The sequence below is a fragment of the Podarcis muralis genome, chromosome 9, assembly GCF_964188315.1.
Source record: "Podarcis muralis chromosome 9, rPodMur119.hap1.1, whole genome shotgun sequence".
Taxonomy (NCBI): Eukaryota; Metazoa; Chordata; class Lepidosauria; order Squamata; family Lacertidae; genus Podarcis; species Podarcis muralis.
In genome coordinates this window covers 53,919,867-53,943,083 of record NC_135663.1, presented here as the reverse complement: position 1 = coordinate 53,943,083, position 23,217 = coordinate 53,919,867, and the positions used below count along the sequence as shown (strand labels likewise).

General features: G+C 44.4%; 1 protein-coding gene across 3 annotated transcripts in view; it reads left to right on the top strand.

The window, feature by feature from the left end:
• The window catches only part of LNX1 (ligand of numb-protein X 1), a 121,312-nt gene that overhangs the window by 30,894 nt on the left and 67,201 nt on the right, over positions 1-23,217 (top strand). For 2 of the 3 annotated variants that reach the window (XM_028744381.2, XM_028744384.2), the window contains exon 3: positions 20,032-20,525. In XM_028744381.2, coding sequence (XP_028600214.2) covers positions 20,131-20,525 — 395 coding nt within the window. In that variant the 5' untranslated portion in view covers positions 20,032-20,130. Of the gene's footprint in view, positions 1-10,324; positions 10,584-20,031; positions 20,526-23,217 lie in introns of those variants that run through there. The other variant, XM_028744382.2, reaches the window with a different exon arrangement.

Below are 23,217 nucleotides of genomic sequence, written 5' to 3'. Positions count from 1 at the left end.
TTTCTGGTGCCAGTTCATTTTGCTCTTAGGTTTGTTCTTCCAGTGTCTTTGGTACTTTCTGGAGGGTTTTTCTGGACTTCTGGGTCTGGGCGTTAACGGCTGCAGGCCTTTATTAGATGTATAGCCCTGAGCTGAGAAAAGGAATGTTCCTGGCTCTGAATACTGCATGTCTATTGGAGAAGAAAATGGATATGCTATGTGAGAACTCTGCAAAAGGTTCCAGTGGCTCCCAATAGAATAGCATTTTTGGTGAGAAATGCATATAAAATGCACAGGCAGGATAAGAGATTTGATTCACTCTATTGGCTTGGAAAATGTATTGTTGTGCAGAATGTAACATCACCTAATAAATCAAGGATCTTTTTTTCCCATGTAAGAAAGAAAATAAAATAAAAAACTTTCCAAACTGACTAGCATTCACACCGCTTGTGCATGTCCAGTTTGACACTTCAAATGTCCAGTTTGAAGCAAAACTCCCCAAATACATATTTTTAAAAGAAAACTCCGACATTCCCCCCACATCAAGAACATTATTTTCTAAAGTGCAACTTTTGTGTGAAAGAGCACATATAACTTAGTTTTCAATATTTTAAAGGATAATAGCTCTTTACTGGTCCATCTAGCCTTGATGTGTTTTATAGATGTAGCCTTATGAATAGCCAATGCCTGCTTTTTGGGATATCTGTATACAGTGCTTTTTCCTGGGGGGGATGCAGGGGTACGCATACCCCTAAATATTTTGTGAATCTATGTTTGGCCTCATTGAAGGGCAGCATTTCAATATGAGTAGGAAAATGAGAGTACCCCTAAACATTTTTAAAGAAAAAAAGCACTGTATACCTGAAGGAGCATCTCCACCCCCATTGTTCTGCCCGGACACTGAGGTCCATCTCTGAGGGCCTTCTGGCAGTTCCCTCACAGTGAAAAGTGAAGTTACAGTGAACCAGGCAGAAGGCCTTCTTAGTAATTGCTCCCGCCCTGTGGAACATCCTCCCATCAGATATCAAGGAGATAAATAATTACGGTATATGACCTTCCGTAGACATCTGAAGGCAGCCCTGTATTGGGACTCTTTTAGTGTGTGATATTCATATTGGGACTCTTTTAATGTGTGGCGCCCTGTTGTTGTTGTTGTTTCGGTGGTGGTGGTGGTGTTAATGTGTGATATTCTGTTGTTGTTGTTGTTGTGTTTTTATATATAATGTTGGAAGCTACCCAGAGTTACTGGGGCAACCCAGTCAGATAGGCTGGGTACAAAAAGTAAAGCATTATTATTATTATTATTATTATTATTATTATTATTATTTATTATTAAATAATAATAATATAAACCAATCAACCGTGTAACAAGCAGTGTCCACATTTTGAACTCATTAGACAGGTAAAATGAAATTAGACACATGTCCGGCCATTTATTCAAAACCATGGGAGAAAACAATTCATATATCCATAGCCAGGGTCTGACTGATGAGAATTCTCAAGTCACCCTGAAGTCAACCCTCAAGGATAGGTGTTTGCTTCAATCTCAGTGCTTAGAGAGGAGGAGCTGCTGTTGCCCTGTAGACTTTTATTTTCACACTAGGTTAATTTCTCCTGGCAATTGAGAAGAGAGGGAAATTAACTGAGCCAAGCTTTCCTCGAGTGACAGATGATTGGAGGGCACCCTCAGAATTCCAAACAGGCAGAGTTTGACAACCTCTGACATGGTGAGCGTAAAATGCAGCCAAATTTTAAGAGTTGGGCTATATATAGGAGTAATTGGGTAGAAATTGCTCAGAAAAAAAGGTAAAGAAAATTGCTCAGAACAGCCTCCATGACTCGTGACTGTTCCACATGACAGACAAAACACACACACAGTGGGCATTGGCATGTGGGTTGTTCCCACTGTGTCAAGAGTCTTCCATCCCATTTCAAGATGTTAAATGGCAGTGACTGGTTGTGGGTTGACACAAAGCTGTTTACATAAATGGAATTGGTCTACTTAGCTACTTGCTCTCCATGTGTACAAGGCATATTCGTGTGTCAGTTTGTAATGTGTCACCCACTTAGACCTCTACTTTTCAAGCTCAGATATGGAGTACTCTCAGGAAGCTCAGGCCTTAGTCAGTGGCTATGTGAGGACAATCCTGTCATGGCAGCCACCCATCCTGCAAACCCATTTGCAGACTTTCTTCACATAACTCCTCCCCACAACATTCCACATGTTCCCACTCATTGTGCAGGCCAACCAGCGTGTATTGTTTTCTGACACTGGTTGTGATATCATGTAAATATATCTTTATCCATCCAAGCCCTTGCCTCTCCTTCCCCCGCCAGTCTTTCTGTTTATTATAATCAGGCTTGGCTGAAATATTGAAATTCTCTGTGCAGTGTGTGCACGTGCAAGACGGTGCTATCCATATCCGATGCCACCACCGCCATCTTGGATTCTCTGCCATGTGACCTAAGTATGAGGATATCTGAAGTGGTGAGAGCAGATACCATCTTTGGTTTGCACAGGAACACTTGATATGCCCTTGTGCTTGTGCATATGAAATGTAGCTATGGCGAAATGGTTGGCTTGATGAAAGCCAATAGGAAAGCAGCGATACTGAGGATAATTTGGTGGAATAAAGACTGTGTGATTCAATCTATTTCTAGAGTAGCTAAGGGATGGCAGGAGGTGGAGTTTTCCATGCAGAAGAAGAAGAAGAGAAGAGTTTGGATTTGATATCCCGCTTTATCACTACCCTAAGGAGCCTCAAAGTGGCTAACAATCTCCTTTCCCTTCCTCCCCCACAACAAACACTCTGTGAGGTGAGTGGGGCTGGGAGACTTAGAGAAGCGTGACTAGCCCAAAGTCACCCAGCAAGCTGCACGTGGAGGAGCGGAGACGCGAACCCGGTTCCCCAGATTACGAGACTGCTGCTCTTAACCACTACACCACACTGGCTTTGGATTCTTTCTCCACGCAGGGCTAGGAAAACCTAAACCTAAAAAGTCAGTGCCCAAGAAAGAGAATAGGGAACTAGATGGGTCAGTGGTCTGACTCAGAATCAGGCAGTTTCCTATGTTCCTGTGTTCCTAAACAGGCTTCAGTTCTAGCACAAGACTCATTCAGGAATATGTGATTATGGGCAAGTCATCCAAACACACTCCAAGTCATTTAACCAGTGAGATGAGTTCATGCGTGGAAGCATGAGGCTTCTTTTAATAACGTCCGAATACTTGGAAGCCCCGTAGATTAAAGGAACCGCATGAGCACGCAGCCTAATTAAAACATAATATGCCAAGTGCCGTAGAGTTAATGCACCTAGTTAACTATCACGTGTGCTGAAATTATGTAACTGAGCTATTTGAATACTATCTTACAAGTGTTCTGCGGTATGTCTCAAAATTGCCTGCAGCTCCTTGGTTGATAACCCACTGGACTTGTTGGACAAGAGTTGGCCTTAAAGCTAAGTGGCAAGTGCAAGAAAATCTTTAGAAAGTGAACCGCAGTTGCAGTCCTTGGATGGAATCCAGCACTCTGTGATTGGACTTTGGCTCACACGGTGATTCAGCTTTCGCACCACCCCTTGCAGCTACTTGCTCCCTTCAAAAAAATCTGCTCTGGAAGGTCCCCCAGAGCAGATTTTGAGATGCAAAGAGGATTGTGAGACAGAGGAAGGTGGAGGAGCAGAAGTCTGTTCTGCTAGGGTACAGACAATGTTGGATACAACCCCTGGGACCCGTGAGTGGCCCTGGAACATCTTATAAGGAAAGGTGGTGCATGTACTTTAGAAATAAAATGAAGAAATGTGCATGCATCTGAAAAACACATGCACATGAGCAAGTGGGAGGGGCTGAAACCCAATGTGCATTTACATGGGAACAGGTCCTGTTAAACTTGCTGTTGAATAAACATGCATCAGGCTGCAGGTTCCAAAGGGTGTAAGATAAAATGCAGTGTTTTAAAGGAAGGAGGGTTTTAGGGTTATATGTGTGCATGGGACTCAGGTGGCGCTGTGGTCTAAACCACTGAACTTCTTGGGCTTGCCAATCAGAAAGTCGGCGGTTCGAATCCGCACTATGGTGGTGAGCTCCCATTGCTCTGTCCCAGCTTCTGCCAACCTAGCAGTTCGAAAGCATACCAGTGCAAGTAGATAAATAGGTACCACTGTAGTGGGAAGGTAAATGGCGTTTCTGTGCACTCCAGCACTCAACAAGGTCCTCTGTGCACCAGTAGTGGTTTTGTCATGCTGGCCACATGACCTGGAAAGCTGTCTGTGGACAAACGCCGGCTCCCTCGGCCTGAAAGCAAGATGAGCACTACAACCCTATAGTCACCTTTGACATGTGGTCCAGGGGTCCTTTACCTTTTGTGACCTATCTGAGATCCCTGCATTGCAGGAGGTTGGACCACATGGACCTTGGGGTCCCTTCCAGCTCTACAATTCTATGACCTGCTGTGCCATAGTGACATCATCACATGAGGCCAGCTTGGGACATTACAAGCTCAGCTGCTGTCTGGGAGGCATTGTTGCAGGAATAAGGCTGTATTTGGCCCTTCAAGGGAAAGCTTCTCCACTTGCTCTACCCCTCACAACCTTGGTAGAGTTGCTGGCTGAGTGGAGCAGCTGCCTGAGGATTTACCCCCACTTTCTTTGACATCAGGGATGGGTGCATTTGGGAGGCATGAGACTTTTTTTTTAAAAAAAAGAGGTTGTCTAAAATATCTGTAAGCTGCATTTTATCACTTGGATGCCTTGGGGACATTTCTGGTTGAAAGGCATAGTAATAAACTCAAACTGTCTGCTTTCCTCCCTTTTGGTTTGGGAAGTTGCATGATTGAGGCATGGCAAAGAAAACTCTCAGGTTCACTGAGGTTCCATGGGCTCTGGCATACGGCAGTGGTGACATGTACAGTGGTACCTCAGGTTACAGACGCTTCAGGTTACAGACTCTTCAGGTTATAGACCCGGGTGGCGCTGTGGGTAAAAGCCTCAGCGCCTAGGAGTTGCCGATCGAAAGGTCGGCGGTTTGAATCCCTGCGGCGGGGTGCGCTCCCGTCGTTCGGTCCCAGCGCCTGCCAACCTGGCAGTTCGAAAGCACCCCCGGGTGCAAGTAGATAAATAGGGACCGCTTGCCAGCGGGAAGGTAAACGGCGTTCCATGTGCTGCGCTGGCTCGCCAGATGCAGCTTGTCACGCTGGCCATGTGACCCGGAAGTGTCTGCGGACAGCGCTGGCTCCCGGCCTATAGAGTGAGATGAGCGCACAACCCTAGAGTCTGGCAAGACTGTCCTGTACGGGCAGGGGTACCTTTACCTTTACCTTTAACCCAGAAATAGTACCTCGGGTTAAGAACTTTGCTTCAGCATGAGAACAGAAATCGTGCGGCGGCAGCGAGGGGCACCATTAGCTAAAGTGGTACCTCAGGTTAAGAACAGTTTCAGGTTGAGAATGGACCTCCGGAATGAATTAAGTACTTAACCCGAGGTACCACTGTATTTAATTGTTCATTGAGATTTATAAGCAGCTCAGTCACAAAATATCTCTGAGCCATTTGTAGAACATGGTATGAAATATTTGTTACAATAAACTTTAACAACAGTAGATAGGATAAAAATACAGACGAAGTCGACAGTTTAAAAAACAAACGCACATAATAAAATTATGTGTCTGGTTGTGGAGACACCAAATCGAGGCACCAAATTTACCCTGGACCCACTATGTAGTGCAAATGTATTATTTTTCAGACATCCAGGGGACACCCAGGAATTACTCACTCTGCTCCAAATTAATTCCAGAGAGAACTTGGACAGGTCAATCAATCATTAACTCAACTGCAACTATTAGGATCCAACACAGATGCTACCGTACAAGCAGGGACGTGAGCATTTCCACCCTCGCCCCCTCAAGATTTGCGGTTTGTTTAGCCTGGCTATCCAAATCAAATTAACTGAAAGGCCTCAATTATCAATTTAGCGTCTGGGGAATAACTCCGTTTTTATTGTACTTGAGTTCCAGGAATCTCAGGCACACTGTATGGGAAGCCAGCTGGCTTCTCTATATAAACTGAGCCAGCTGAAGATGAAAATAAAACTGCTTCTGGCTACACTTTGCCAAACTAAAATAAAATATGCAAAAGGTTTCACACATCTTCTCCTCACCCCACCCGTGTTTCTGTCTCTCCCCCCACAAGCTATGAACAGTGATTCCACCATAAGCTCACTCATGTATTGCATTAAAGTTATACTTCATCTAAAACCATGCAATGATGGAGTGGCACCAAGTTATTACTGGGAAAGCTTTGTGTTGGTGGCTTTGCCGTCAAGTCCGACAGCTGTGAGTGAATTACGCAGGCCTTGCTTAAATAGTGCCCCAAGCAAAACATCGTGCCACACAAACCCACGCAGTTATTATGCAACATTTCTGAGAAAAGCTACTTTTCAGGGCTTTTGTTGTTTGTTTGCCCATTCAGAGTCGTCTCCCCCTGGTTCTTTGGTGCCCTGTTGGTTGCTCAGGCAGTTAAGCAGTGTTAGGTTGGTTCTTGTACTGCAGACACGTGTAGACTGAGGAGCTCCCTGCTACTGTTAACTGAAAGGCTACTGACTATATTTGTTGTCACATGCTCAATCTTCTCTCTTCAGGATCAAGTTCAGGAAGAGCAAGTTTGGCTTGCTCGAAGCAGGAGGGGCTGTGCAGTGTTCCAGTTTGAAGCAAACAACCATATTTTAAAACCAAACAAGAAAGGCACCAGAAATGCGTAATGGCACATTTATGCAAACAATTTAAAGTTGGACAGCCATGAGAAGCACACAAGAAAAGGCAATACGATCAGGAAAATGGGACAATTTTAGGATGGTCCTTAGGCAGAAGAGGGGGTTTCAGCAGATGTAGCTTGCATAACAATCTTTTACATATGGCCCCCTTAGGAGGCAAGTATTTATGTCATCCGAAGAGAGGAGGTAGAGGAATGCCAAGTTCACCCCATGGGATGAAAATCCTGTGCTGGCTCCATTTTTATTTACATGCGTGTGCCTTTTGGCTTAGCCAAACTGCTGGATTTTTTAAACGCTGGGTTTTCTTTTCTTTATTTGTTTTATGGACTTGATTCAATTAGAATGAACAAAAATAGCTTGTAGAACAGAATGAATTTGGTTTAAGGAAGGGATGTTCCCATTTTTCATGCCTGTCAACAAGCTTTGCTGTAGAGGCATGGAAATTTAGCGTAGAATTTGGTTGCCTACAGAGCTTGGCTTTCACTTTAATCCTCCCCGCCCCACCAGGGGATTCTCGGAGTTATAGTGTCAGTCTCAGTTCTTGGATTCCCAGGGGGCCATTGGGCAGGACCTCTAGTGGCCAGAGAAAGGATTTTCGAGTCCCTAAATATCCCTACTGTGTTGCATGGCTACGAATTCCTGATTTCCTTCCTCCTCGCAGTCTTGCGTCAGTCCTTGCCGTGTGCTCAACAGATATATTCCTAACAAGTTTTGCTTTCAAAATCATGAGAAAGCTTCCATTGCTCAGCTAGACACACATCCCCTAATTTGACTGAAATATATCTGTCAGATGCACCCTTGCCTGTACTTCCTGCTTTTTGGCCTATTGGATATGTTGAAATGAATGGCAATTCCGTTTGATTATTCCCTCCTGGGAAGCAACATGACTACACTGAATGCTACTGATTAGCTGGCCAGCTGTGTTCAAAAAAAGAACCCCAACAGAATAAGAGTTTGGGATGTGTCATTAGTTAAACCTTTAAGGAATTTTGGAGTATGGTAAAATATTAATTTTCTTAGTAACTAGATATATCAGGAGGGTACTGATAGCTTAGTTTTAAAATCAGGCATCTCCCATTAAACTAGCTGCCATAAAGTAGATTAAGGAAACGCATTTGATACAGAGAGACCAGTAATATCCCTTTGTAAAAATGGCTGGAGGAGAACATGTCTAGAGCAGTTAAGCCAATGAACTGAGAAAACAGTCCGGTGGGCAAACGGACTAGATAACTTGCCGTGCTTTAAATAAAATGTACTCTATAATGTTAATTTTAAGCTTTGTAGATTTCATTTTTCCAGTTACGCGATGGCTTCTTTGTTCCCACAATTATATATTAAGATATCTCTCTAATTATGTCTTAGTCTTAATTGGCTTTCCAATCTTTTGAGTTCAGTTAACAGGCATCTTCCCACTGCTGACCTTGGTAGTCATGTCTAAAAATGCATCTATCAGGTTTTTGACAGGTCTGGTTCAGCTCTATGTGTATGTCCATGACAATGGAGTCTTCCTTCCCCAACTTTATTCCCCATCTTCAAAATAAAAAGGTAAAGGTACCCCTGCCCATATGGGCCAGTCTTGCCAGACTCTAGGGTTGTGCGCTCATCTCACTCTATAGGCCGGGAGCCAGCGCTGTCCGCAGACACTTCCGGGTCACATGGCCAGTGTGACATCGCTGCTCTGGCGAGCCAGAGCCGCACACGGAAACGCCGTTTACCTTCCCGCCAGTAAGCGGTCCCTATTTATCTACTTGCACCCTGGGGTGCTTTCGAACTGCTAGGTTGGCAGGCGCTGGGACCGAGCAACGGGAGCGCACCCCGCCACGGGGATTCGAACTGCCGACCTTTCGATCGGCAAGTCCTAGGCGCTGAGGCTTTTACCCACAGCGCCACCCACGTCCCTGATCTTCAAAATAGGAGTCCCCAATAACTTGCCTTAGGGCTCTTCCATACTTGGGGCTCATCCACACCTCATTTTAAGCTTGTAATTTGATCCTATCCACGCTTATTCAGAAATTCCACTTAATTGAATGAAAACAGGGCCTTTCACATTTCAATGGTGCCCCATGCAAGGGCAAAATTTGGCACCCAACTCTCACTTTCTGTTCTGCCCAATTCACTACATTATCATTGTGGTGCCCTGCAGCACCCACTAGGCTCGGCATCCGGTGCATGGAACTAGTCACACTGCCCTAAATCTGCCTCTGATGGAAAGTGTAGATGAGATCACAGCAGTGAAGCCTGAGCCTATTTGCATTTAATTGAAGGTGCCCCAATGCATTCAGTGACACTTTATTTATATGGAGGTGCAAAGACAGCTACAGTATTTAAGCATAAGATCAGGCTGTATGTTTAAGATAAGGTTACTAGATTTTTTTCAGTGAATCCCAGGACACTTTAAATAAATAAATACTACACGTTCGGGACCTTGATGCTGCAGCTACGGTGGTGGCAGAGGGGTGGCTGCCGCCTTGACCTCAACTGCCATGTTTCCCCTTCCTCCGAGGCTTGTATCTCCTTTGTCCATGAGCCTGTGCAGCCCCTGAGTTGTTGGCTCTTCGGTGGTGGTGGTGGGGAAGCAGTGCATGGTGGGTCAGGCATGGAAGGCGGAGAAGGAAGGCTGAGAGTGGTGGCGGCAGCGAGGCTTGGGCAGTGCGATGCCTCCTCTCCCATCGGAGCAGCCCCAATCCCATTCCTACTTTTGTGCAAGCAGGAGGGGGTGGGGATCCCTCAGCTGGGAAGGGAGGCTTCCGGTTGCCTAACTGAGAGATCCCTGCCCCCTCCTGCTTGCAGGCAAGCTCTAATAGGCAGCATGAAGCCTCCCTTCACAGCTAAGAGATCCCTGCCCCGCTCCTACTTGCACGCAAGTAGGAGTTGGGAGGCTGCTCCAATAGGCAGTGTGAAGCCTCCCTTCACAGCTTAGTTGCTGGGGTCAGGGAAGGTGGAGGCAGCCCGGAAGCTGCATCTTAGAGCCCCTGCACCACCATCATATGGGGACTTCTGAGCAGCTCCTGAAGCCAGCCAGAGCTAACTGCTCCTGGCTGCTGAGACTGCTGCTGCTGCGTTTCCCAGGGACATTAGATAGAATCCCGGGACATTCTAGGGATGGAATTTGTCGGGAAACGGGGACGTCTGGTAACCCTAGTTTAAGAGCAACCCTGCAGGGTCTTTTTTTTTTGGGGGGGGGGAGGGAATTGAATTGCTCAAGGCCATCCAGTGAGCCTCGCAGCTGAATGAGGATCTGAACCTGGTTTCTTAGATCCCAACTAGTGCACCCTGAGTGATCTTTATTAACTGCCCAAAAGTCATATTTCCAGATCAATACAACTGTGTCCTTGGATCTTTATGATGTGACCAGACTGCCTGGGGGGAAAAAACTCTGCCTGAACATTCAGAGGAACAACTTAAGTGGCAGTCAAGCAATTTGCACTCTCTAGCCCTACGCATTTGCATAATAAGATTTATTGCAGGCAGTGCCGTTGCATTTATGAGGGCAATTAGGAGGAGTACATACTTTGAGGAGTAGTTCAGGAGAGATCAGGCACCTGACTTGGTTTACACCACATGACTGGCTCCTGATGTATAGGTGAGAAGCATGCCGGTGAAGCAGTAAGTTCACGTCTGTCTTGCTGTTGATCAGCCTCTTGGGACAGGACTTTTCTTGCCTTCAGAATCAGCCAAGAAGGTATCTGTCAAAACTTATGTTGATTAGGTTACTCAAGAAGTAGGAAAGGTCGGAGAGCGTTCTTTTTGGAAGGTGAAATACTCTGAAGTCACTGGTCTTTTGAAATATGTGTGAACTGCCGCAGGACATCGCTATATGGAATACAGCTAGAGACAAGGTAAGCCTTCTCCTCTGTAAGATGCAGAGCATGGGCTCAGTGTAGCTTGTACAGCACTGGCTGGGGGACTGAGCATGTAGCACATGTTGGCACATGGACTTGGCCCTCCATCTAAGAATATACATGTTGGAGCCTGCTTCCATGAGAAAATAGCATCTGGTTGCTATTCCTGTGGCTGCAATTTGTTTTAACTGCTTTGAATACTGAATTTTAAATTGTTGTATAACCTGCCCTGGGAGCTTCTGGAGAAGGGCAAGTAATAAATTCACTACTACTAATAATGATTGGGGTGGGGCTGTTTCTAATCATGTGCTAATGCCTAGATTGTATATACATGTGGGAACTGTGGCAGAGGATATGTGTGAAATACAAATATTTTACCATTGCTATATTTTTTACCATTACCTTATTTTTTACCATTTTTTAGTATTTTTAAACCATTTTAGCGTGTCTGTTTTTTTAGCATCCTGTACCTCTGTTGTCTGTGACTATGACTGAGTGTTTAGAATGCACAAAATGGACTTGATGGGCTTAGATGTGTCAAGGTTCCTTTTTTTAATATAAAAAGAATGGAGAGTTAAGTTGTTGCAGCTGAGACTGGTTTGTTGCAAGGTTTACAAGGTGTCTGTGGAAACTTGCATTGCTTTGTATTGGATTCATATGTAGGCACATTGTAATCCTTGGGAAGGAAGTCTTGCTGTGTTCAATGGGGTTGACTCCCAGGGAAGTGTGCATATGAATGCAAACAAAAACTAGGGAGCATATACTCCCTCCCTCCCCCTTTCTCTCTCATACACAAATGTTGAAAACACATGGTGTTGTTTTACTGAAACCTTTGGTTCTGTGGGTTAAACCACAGAGCCTAGGACTTGCTGATCAGAAGGTATACCTACTTTCCCCCTTCTCATTTTGACTCTCCAGCTTCATATTTGTCTAAACTAACCATCCCAAAATACAGACGTGCCTTTACATTGGCTAGATGGGATGTTCTTCCCTCTGCTGTACTCGAAGGTCGTTACCAAAAGACTCCATTTGAAAAACGACTCTGCCCATGTGGAGATGGTAACACGGAAACAGTGTCCCACGTCCTTCTTTCTTGCCCCCTTTACAAAGACCTAAGGAATGAGATTATTACCCCACTCATTCTCTCCAACCCCGGCTGTTCACCAGACATTACACTGTATTTTCTATTATCTGATACGGATAGTCAGATAACAGAGAAGGTCGCGAGGTACATCGAGAGAGCTGCGAAATTGAGGGCCACCATCTGAGTGACAGACTTGTTCACCCGACGGACCTCCTTTTGCCTGTTCTTTTTTTCCTTTTATCCCTATTTTCACTTTTATCTCTTGTACAGCTGTGGCCTGTTGGCTTTGCTAATAAAGTTTTGATTTGATTTGATTTGATTTGCTGATCAGAAGGTCGGCGGTTCGAATCCCCACGACGGGGTCAGCTCCCGGTGCTCGGTCCCAGCTCCTGCCAACCTAGCAGTTCGAAAGCACATCAAGGTGCAAGTAGATAAATAGGTACCACTCCGGTGGGAAGGTAAACGACATTTCCGTGCGCTGCTCTGGTTCGCCAGATGTTTTTGGCCTACAACTCCCATGATCCCTAGCTAGCAGGACCAGTGGTCAGGGATGATGGAAATTATAGTCTCGAAACATCTGGAGGGCCAAGGTTGAGAAAGCCTGCTTTAGAGGTGTCATGATAATAGAAATGTATTAGTGAAGTGTGGTGTTTATCTATAGCTTCAGCTATTAGAAAATCCTCTCCTAAGAAGCACACAATGACTGTTTGATTCTTGTCGTGTTGGAAATGCGAGGGAATCAGCTCATAGATGCATGGGCCTTTGGTTATTTGGAAGTTGTTATTCAGCTGGTGAAGGAAGCCAAGAAGTTGCCTCCTAGGTCTGCTGAGTCAGGCATTCCACAAGGTAGGCGCCACCCTACTTGGAAAGGTCTTGTTTAGTCCTGGGTGTTCTCATTGATATTAATTCAGGTACCAGGGAAAACATTGAGTAAGGCCACTGATTGCTCTGATATCAAAGGCTAGAGCTGAAGATAAGCAGTGCTATTTTTCTAGGAAAAGAGGTGCCCGAACTCATGAATGCCTCCCTTGTTCTCTTATAATGGCAATGGCGCCCACCTGAGAGGTGCCAGAACTGAGTTCCGGCGAGTTCCAGCTGACAAAATCCCTGCTTATTTGTTCAATGCATGTCTCGCCCCTCCCTCCCAAAGGAGGATGGTAAACACAAGCAATAAAACAAAGCATCTAAAATAATTTCAATTAGCACAAGTAGTTTTGAAAAATAAGTAATGATAATAGTCTTTCATGTGAATTTGGCCTTGGAGAGATTTTCTTGTGACTCTAATGTAGCATTGGATAACTAACGTTGCAAAATTAATTGCACTATTTTAGATTTTTAAAAATAAAAAAATATGTCACACTTAACTTATGCTTGGTATTTGTTTTAAAAGCATTTCCTATAGAAAAGTGGCTTTGTCTGTAGTGGCTCCTTGTTTGTTGAAGCTGTCCCCTGGGAAGTTTGCCTAGGTGCCAGGCAGAAATGTTCCTCTTTAACCAGGCCTTTAGCTGGTGAACATCTTATACCTCTTTAAAGTGTGTGTGTGCGCGCGCAGTAGCATTTATATATATATTTCGACTGTGTCAGACTAACATGACTACCTACCTGACTCTTTAAAGTGTGTTTGTGGGATGGGGGAGTTATTGGGGTTTTAAAATCATACATTTTGTGCTTTTATATTGTGTTTTTATGTTGCGAACCACACTGAGATTTGCAGGTGAAGGGCAGTATACAAATTTAATAAATAATAATAGTAGGCTGAAATCTTTTATGTCCTTTTGGTGAAGCATATCGTATGGGACCTAGTGTGCCTTAGTTTCTAAGCTTGTAGGATGGAAGAAGTTTGAGGTGGCCTTGAGGAGGGCCAGAGTTGTGAGGTAGGGACAAATTTAGGCTTGTGTGAGCCAAGGGGCACCGTCTCAAAGCCCAGTAAGTGAGGCACTGGGCTTTGGGAAGAAGGCAGGAGGCTCTGACAGGGTCCTAGAGTCTCCCAGCTCTGACAGGGTCCTAGAGTCCTCCCATTTCCTTCCTAAAGCTTTGTTAGTGCTTTCCCAGCTTTCGAACGCAGCATGAGGGCTGAAGGGGGCACCAAATTTTGGCCTTGCACAGGGCCCCATAGTACCCAAGTCCACCACTGTGTGAGGGCAATTATTTCTTACAAGATTTGGTACAAGAAGGGGGAAACCAGCATATTTAAGGCAGTCTCGCCCTTTGCCCAAGGTTAGTTTTGTGAGGCAGGCAGTGCTCTCCTCTCCCAGTTTTTAGCAGTTGCCCTGAGATTCTTGGATCCACCTTATAGGGTTAGGAGGGAATTTTTGCATGCTCTGCAGAATTGACCTTTGCAGAGCAGGCTTGTTGTCTTCCCCAGGGCGCTGTAGTTGGGATGGGATGTGTTCTAGCTTTAATTGGACTTGTTAATTTTTGTCACGGCTTGGCAGGGGGCCAGCGACTGAGGAGGAGCCCTTTAGAGGTGTGAAAGAGCCTGGGAGGTAACATCATTATCAAGGAAAGGTGGAGAGCTTAGCACAGATTGCCATCTCCTTAGGGACAAGCTGGGGTGGCAAAGTACACGTGGCTGCCATTTGGAGCTGGCATTGAACTCACCCTGGGATTGGGCAGGCTTGCCCAGTTGGGGATAAGTCAATTGGTGGGACAGCCATGCTGGGCCTCAGGAGCACAGGGATCTCCTTCATGACTGGTCTGGGGCTGTTAATTGTTAAAGGTTGCCCGTTTAAAATAAAGTTGTGGCCTTCTTAAATCTATTTATGTGTCTGACTCTTTTACTGGCACACATAATAAGCATGTTTCAGATGGACCATCCAAATAAATCTTTTGCTACAGCTCATCAGATGTCAGCCAATGGTGGGTGTCATAAAAACAAGACAATTGCTGTAATAGTTTTGGTGGTATGAGCAGCAGTTGAATTTTCTGTTGTATTTCAAGGCTTTGAAAAGCCACTTCTAGTATTTAAAGTTAGGACGTCATAGGTTCTACTTACTCATTTCAGATGTGCTCTGCAAGTGGAATACTTACATCCATTGAACATCTTGGCTGTACTTTAGTTGATATATCAGTGTTTTAAGGTTACTATCATACATACAAAACTAACAATATGATGAACAGAATCATAGAGTTGGAACTGACCCTTAGGGGTCATCTAGTCCAACCCCCTGCAATGTAGGAATCTCCCCCCCCCCCCGCCCCCCATATGGGACTCGAATCCCCAGCCCTGAGGTTAATAGTCTTGTGATGCTTAATAAAAGCAAAGACAGTCAGGCAGCCAAAATGTGTTTGTTTTTAACCACGTGCCCTGACAAAACAGAGTTGTATTTAGAGTTTAGAAAAATATGCAGGCTGCATATATAAATAGAATACCCGCTGCAAACAATTGTTACTAATGCTACAGTTGCAAGAACCACAAAATCATTTTAGGGTCAAATAAAACAAGAAGCTTATTAAACATCCCCACAACAACTTATATTAGATGATCTTCCATGACATGCAGCACCCTTAACATACCACAGCTGCCATTATTCTTTGGGACAATCCGTGTGCTTTAAACATACGGTGTGGATGTCACCAAAGACTCAGTCCAGGCATGTCAGTAGCATATTTAAAGTGGCTCTTCTGTTGAGTTGATCACCTGTACACTCTGGAATGCCAGACAGCGAGCTACAAATCGCATTCTGCAAGGCACGATATAAGCCACAAGATGTTTCATGTGAATCAGCCCTTCCATGGGCTTGTGCTTTAGGAATGAGCTACTTCCTGTGAGCAAGAGAACAGCAGGTAGCAAATTTTGGCACCGAATTTTCTATGTCATCTTTTGATTACGGCACAAGGGCCTGATCCAACAAAGTCTTGCCTTACCTTGCTATGTCTCCCTCCCTCCCCGCATCGCTATGAGCCACAGCAGGAAACCAAGCAGTGCCCAGGAACCAAATACCATTCCCGCTAGCAGTTCTTCACTTCTTGAGTATCATTTCTTCTTGTGTGAGTTGCCAATTTCTCACTTGAACTGGCAGTAATTCAGAGCTGCAGTATCTGTCTCCAAGGGTGCAGAAAGTTAGCTGGGACTTGTTCTGTATACTAGGATGTGGGTTGTGCCAGCACTGTGTAGGATGTCATTAGGTCAGACTCTTAGTATGAAGAAAAAAGCCTACAGTCTGGAATTTGTGGATTTAACATACTGGCACATACCCGTGTCTGTGTTGACTTGACTATATGTGTCTGTACTGGGTCTTTTTGATCTTCTTTATTACAACAGCAGAATATGGCCTGAAGGGAGCAATGCTTCTCTCTCGGCCTGTTTTTTTTTAATTATTATTATCATTGTGGATATAATTGTATTCATGACCCGTAAAAGAAAGCACCATATTCCAGCTAAACCTGCTTTCAACTGGATAAACTGCTCTGGAGTCTTGCACAAGAGAGAGCGAGCCAGAGAGAGAGGTGATAGAGCAATAGCTTCACAATCTGAAGCTCTTGTTCACAACCCAAGATGCTGACTCACTGAGGTGACTTTTCGATAAATTCTTTGTGTGTCAGCCGCACTCGTTTACAAAATGGTAGCAACCTCTAACTGCCTGTAATGAAAGCTGATTAATTTTTCAACAGCACGTTGGAATCCCTTGAAGCGTCAAGGTATGGTTGGCATCATTACAAGTTCTGTCAACTGACTGGAATTTTTAAGCAGATGGGAGGGATGGGTCAGTTAATAACTGATGCAGAAACATAACCAGGAGGTGTATTGTTAGGGAGGTAGTCTGGTGAGCAGGAGAAGCGCAGACTTGTGCCCCGGTCCTTTAAGCACCTAGTGGCACCCCGATCAGTAACACAGCCTCAGGCATCTTCTTCACTAATTTTTGTTTCCCACAGAGATCCAAGAGAAGGGAGAGGTTAGCTGGAGTGGTAGGAGCTGAAATTTCGCTACATATATAACCACTCTACATGCTCTAGGCGGAGTTACACACATTTTGCTCTGCCTGGGTTCCTCACAATTAAAATGCTAGCATAGAACAGTGCACAGGGGAAAACTGTGTTGAACTGTACTGTTTTTAATGTGTGTGTTTTTAATTAAAAAAAAATTCTGTACACCTCCCTGATATCTGAGAGGGTGGTAATATAATACTTTTATAAGTAAATAGCAAATGTAGCTACACCTTTCCGCTGGCCACAACCCTTTCTTGCTCTCAACTCTTTCTACCCCACCATGATCTCTTGGCTTTCCCTCATGAGGTCTTCAGCTCCAGCCGCATCTCACACGGTAGGCCTCAGGCCTACTTTAACACTGGGCTGGCCTCTATATCACATTATGCGACTCTCCCATTTTATGTGGAACGCCCCAGATTTACAGAAGCCACCCTGACTTCTGATCCCAATCCTGGATGTCCCATTTGGGCTCCTGTGCCCTAGCTGTGCCAGAGTGTGGACCCGAAAGACGTACATCTTTTTGGGTCCCATGCTGTGGCTTGAGTCAGTTGTGGGACCAAAAGACACACTCTTGCCTTGTAACCATGCATCATCCGCCCCTCTTCCTTCTTCTGGAAGTGCAGTGCCAGTACATCAGTTTGAAAGCTGAATCTCTGTGGCCCTTGTGGTGATGGAGGAGGCAAGTGAAGGTGCGTAAGGGCAAGTGAAGGTGCCTTAAGCAAGGAAACGGGATGCACATTCCCTCGGATCTAAGTCATGCCCATTAACTTCAATGGGACTTCAGTAAGTAGGAAAAGCATTGGATACAAGCCATTGAACTCAGTGGGTCTTGCTTCTGAGTAAACATGCTTAAGAGTTGCCCTGCTACTGACCTGAATGCCAGGTTGTTAATCATGCATTTATACAACCTTTCTATTTTGTTTTGGTATCCTCAAGATTAAATAAACAGAATCAAACCTGACACCTCCAGGGAATGACGACAGAATAAGGCACAGCACATTACTTGCGTTATGGATATAGGCTGTGGCTAACATAAATATTGTATAGTGACCCTAATCCATCTTTGCTTTTATCTGATGCCTGCCACAAGTAGTAAATCAAGGATTCCCCCCGCCCTCCCACTGGCATTAATGAAATTGTTGTATAATCTTTCAGAGCTATAGCGGTTATAGTACTTTTCTTTTTCATATGTAATCCTGAATGCTAGAGAAACATAATGTCTCCCTAGGGAATGGATTTCATACTGAAGCAGCAGGCAGAGTTATGCCTTCAATAAGAGAGACACTGCAGAATTTTGTGGGGACCACTGGGAAGCCAGCCTTGAATTATAACTAGGTGTGGAATGAGGCAGGAAGAAAGGAAATGTATTTTTGCAGTTTGGGAGGTGCGGGGCACTTCCACATGGAAACCTTTTGCCAAGCTATTTTCCTTCTCATTCCCCCTTAACCAGAATTCGGGGTAGCACAGCACTGTCCATACCTTTCCTGATTTTATCATTATTCACCCTCGGCATTCCACCTCTCAAGAAAAATGGATGCCAACAATACCTCTAAGACATGTCACACAGCATGTCAGAAACAAACTATATCCAAAAACTTAAATCGTTTTGTTTTGAAACAGTGACACCTTGGGAGTTTTCACAACTATACCAGTCTTAACAATGTTAATCAGGGTTTCCCCCGCCCCCAGAAAGGAAAATCTGTATTAACAAGGAGATTGGGATGCGTACAACACCACGCGTCAAAGTTCCTCCTGTTTACTTCACTGAAAATCATGATTGTGGTTGCAGAGATATCCAGGAACTCCTACTCTGAAGTTACAAGCTGAAAAGTGAGATTTGAACTCGGTGCCGCAGTGATTTCCAGGATCTTCTGACATGGCTGTTGTACATTAAGTAAAATTCAGACTTGCAGCTCTTTGCCACAATGGCAAGATTTTTCCAGAGACTCCCTGGGCACTAACTTCACACCAATTCTAAAAATATATTCTGTGAGTGATTATTCTTTAGGCTAAGCAGCCAAGTGATGAGGTAAATAATAAGTTGCTGCAAAGTGGCATAAGGATGATTTTAAAGTGTCATCATTATATCACCCAGAGTCTTAGACGTTGACCCTGATGTCGGTGTCTTGGGGTCATCCATGCAGATCGGTAATCCATCTGTCCTTCTCTGCCTTCCCTCGCCCCAAGCATGAACCATGTGTTTGTAACAGCTGTTTCACAGCTTGGATATACACCACTAGGATTTTGTGAAGACATGAGAGCCGATCAAGAGCAGGCCAGAGGAAGTTGTCACCCTATATATGTATGATATAGAGTGTTTATCACCCATTTCATGGAGATGTGGTGCTTGCAGAAAAAGTGAAGAAAAAGCACAGGTACTGGTTGCAACTCTAAGGAATAACAAAGCCACACACAACAACACCACAAGTTAAACAACACGGAACACATAGGTTTATCTTGCCCCATTGTGTTCCCTACTTGTTGGGTAACAACAATCATAAAGGTAAAGGTAAACCATTAAGTCCAGTTGCGGACGACTCTCGGGTTGCGGCGCTCATCTCGCTCTATAGGCTGAGGGAGCCAGCGTTTGTCCGCAGACAGCTTCCAGGTCATGTGGCCAGCATGACTAAGCCACCTCTGGCGAACCAGAGCAGTGCGCGGAAACACTGTTTACCTTCCCGCTGGAGTGGTACCTATTTATCTACTTGCACTTTGACGTGCTTTCAAACTGCTAGGTGGGCAGGAGCTGGGACCGAACAACGGGAGCTCACCCTGTCGCAGGGATTTGAACCGCCGACTTTCTGATCAGCAAGTTTAGACCACAGCACCACCCACACCCCAACAACAATCATACAGAGCATCTATTTTTTGAGTGCTCAAACTCTTCTGTAAACTTTATGTCAATAATCCTCACAACCCTGTAAGGTAGGTCAGTATTATGAGAATCTGTGTGTTGTGTAGGATAAAATGAAGGACTGGGATGGAAGAGGCCCAGATTCAAATCCCCTCTTGGCCTTAAAGCTTACTGGGTGACCCTGGGCCAGTCACACTCTCTCCGTCTAACCTGCCACGCATGTGATGATAAAAAAAAGAGAGAATGGTGACGCCAGCTTGAGCTTCTTGGTGGAAAGGCAAAATGTAAATGCAATAAATATCAAATAATAATGTTATAGTTCCACATATTGCACATTGGCGGAGAGGTGAGGGTGCAGAAGCCAAAAGATGAGTGTCTGACAAAAACCACTTACGGAGTTGACTGACAGTTGCATAGCACCATTTCTGCTGTTATTTGTTCCTTAATACAAACTCCTATTAAGCTTTGAATCCCTGGCTTGCACAATAAGGTTTGTCTGTTGCGTCCTGTTCCCTAAAATTATCAACCACAGAAGTTGCAACACAATTTCATTTGATCTTTGCTCTGTTCCCCTACAGGTTTGAAGACCCATAGGAAGAGTGGGCAGTTTTGTGGATTAAGATTAACATCTGGATAGAAGTTACCTTTTCTTTACCCCTCGCGCCGTTTACCCCAAGATGAGTCAAAAAGACCCATCAGAAGGAGTGGAAGGAAGCTCAGAAGAACCCTTATGTTTGATCTGTGGCCAGCCCCACTTCCCAGAAGAGAACCATGTCTATAGCTACACAGAAGATGTGGATGACGATCTCATCTGCCACATTTGCTTGCAACCGCTGCTTCAACCTCTGGACACGCCATGCGGCCACACCTACTGCACAATTTGCCTTACGGATTTCCTAGTGGAAAAAGACTTTTGCCCGGTGGATCGCAAAACTCTGACCCTACAGTCTTGCAGAAAGTCCAGCATATTAGTCAATAAACTCTTGGATAAACTAATGGTTAGCTGCCCTTTCTCAGAGCACTGCTCGGAGGTCGTGCAACGCTGTAACCTTGAGCAGCATTTTCAGAATGGGTAAGTCCTCCTGTATATTTCCGCTCCCCCCCCCCCTTCACTGACAGGAATCACATCACTGTCCTTTGTGTGACAGCTAATGGCTTTTTTCCCCAACAAGAAAACAAACAGGTTCTGTTGCAAGTTAGTTTGCTGTAAAAAGTAGGAGGTGAGTCTCCCTAGTGAGGCTGTAGCAGTTACTAATGGAAGACTGTGCCCTAGTTGGATACACCAGAGGGAGATATTTCATATCTTCAAGGGCTATTGGTAAAGCCTTATTCCACTTTGTTAAGTCACAGTATGAGAAGAATGAAAGTTATGCACACAAACAAAACACGAGGAAAACTTCTCCTAAAATGAATCTTTAAAGCTCCCCATTGTTTTTCACTTTAGTTAAATCTTAAAGAGCTGAAATCTGCAGCTTTATATTGGTGATACTTTACACCTCAGGGCCTGATTAAGATGTTGAAGCAGTGTGTGAAAGTGCCACAAGTGTGTGTGTGGATGCTGACTTTCATATGTTTGAGGTATACGGGTTTGGGCATATTAAAATGGAGTATGGGTGGTCTATACAGAACAACAGGCTACACATTTCCAATCAGACCCTGAAATACGTTGGGTTGTTTTTTTAGGATATCAGAAGAACATTATGCCTTCAAAAGATGAAGGGTTTCTATAACCATTGACTAATTATGTTTTGGATCCTCATAATGTCATAAATATGTTCACCTTACACCTATTGGATTGGGTACTGGAAAAATTAGAGTAGTCAAAGTATAAAGCCAGCCCAATATTATTTCTCTTTCTTGTTCCCTTTCTTCTGAATTGTTTTCTTTTGTAAATATAAAACATGGCCTCCCCAGTGTGGCAGATTCCCCACACTTCACAATAACATTTTTGGCAGGACTCGCCATGCGGATTGAGGGTGTATGAATCCCTTCTCTGCTGTAATATTTTACTCACTGGGTGGATCAGGACTATCTGGTTGTGATGAACATCTCTGCTGTGGAGCTGAGGCACAGTGATTTACAACATGGGATCATTCTGATCCACCTGTTATGAGGGCTGTATTTACTGTGTACTTTCCAGTGTGAATTGCCTTTAACAATTGTAGGAAAGATACAGCCAGCTGTGGAAACCCAAGGCCCTCTCTTTTGTTGTAACATATGATATTACAAACTAGTATTCCTAACCAATACTCTGAAGCCCATTATTTTGTGACATTTTGGTTGGCCCAGATAAAGATATTGCCCAGCTGCGGATTTTGGAGGTTTTCACATGGAGGAAGTGGTCTCTAGTTGGCTAGATTGGACCAGAGTCGAAGGGAGGAAAAATCTGTCTTTGTTTTCATTCTCAGAAAATATGTAGTCTTGGGCAAGTTTCTTTATTTGTACTTAGTTTCTACCTGTCTGAGCTTGCCTCCCTTGTGCTTCATTAAATTTATCCCTTATTAAAATGATCCCTTACCCACCTAGTTGACTGAATTGCTGTCAGGCTAAATTTAAGATTTATTTTGCACTTCGAAGGAATTTGAAATGGGCCAAGTTCTATTTTTGCAGTAGTGCTTTGTTGTCTGCCTTCGGCTGGAATCCACTTTTTGGCTTCCTCAAATACCTTCAGGGACACCACTTGACCTCAGGTAACATAGTGAAACTGGTTCAGTAGCTAATGCAATTTTCTCTGCCCTATCTCAGAAAGTAGACCCAAGAAAGCAGGTGGCCTGGTCTAAATAGTCCTCTTCTCTTTCTTTTCCTGAGGCATTTGACCCAACCTCTTGCAAGCCAAAACCCGTTGTTTTATTGCAATGTGGTACTAGCTATGCTCTCTTGGGTTTTTCTTGAATTCAGCTTTGACAGTGAGATTGTAGGGGCTTTTGTGGAGGTGACACTCACCTGCAATTCAGGTTTCATTTGGGTTGGTGTACTCTGATGTGGTTGGTAATGGGCTTTTTATAGCATATTATTCCACTGTCTTTATGGTTTTAATATGTAACCTGCTCCAAGAACCTGGGTTGAAGAGCAGCTAAAAAATAAACATTGCAGTAATCATCACCCAGAAATTAATTATATCTTGCCCCACCGTTTACATAGGTTTCCAGTCTAAGTGCTGGCCCATACTGGGACCAGTTTAGCCTTAGCAAATGCCATTAAACCATTTCCTGGGATGTTTTAATTATCTGCACTGTTCTCACCCCAACTATTCTACATGGTTGACTTGTATGATGATGTCAGCTGGCTGGGTAATCTGTGTGGCTGGCTTCCTGGGCAGAGTCTAGGCGCATTCTAGGAAAACCTGCATTTAGCCTTCTCTTGAGATACCTCAGTAAACTGGTCAGTAGGGAGTATAAGAAGCTATTATTGGCAAGATCTCCCAGGACCTAGGCTAGTAGTAACAGAAGCTGAATTTTACAAGTAGGATGAATAATAGACTGTTCAGGGCTGGAGATCCACATGGAGCTGTTTTGGAGGCAATATTTTACGAACAAGCCACATACAGTGGTATCATGGTTGGCTCCCAAACAAATCGGCTCCGGAAGTAAGTGTTCCAGTTTGCAAACATTTTTTGGAAGCCGAACATCCAACGTGGCTTCCAGTTGAGTACAGGAAGCTCCTGCAGCCAATCAGAAGCTGCACCTTAGTTTCGAATGCTTCTAGGAGTCAAACAGACTCCCGGAATAGATTAAGTTTGACAACCAAGGTACCAGTGTATCTCA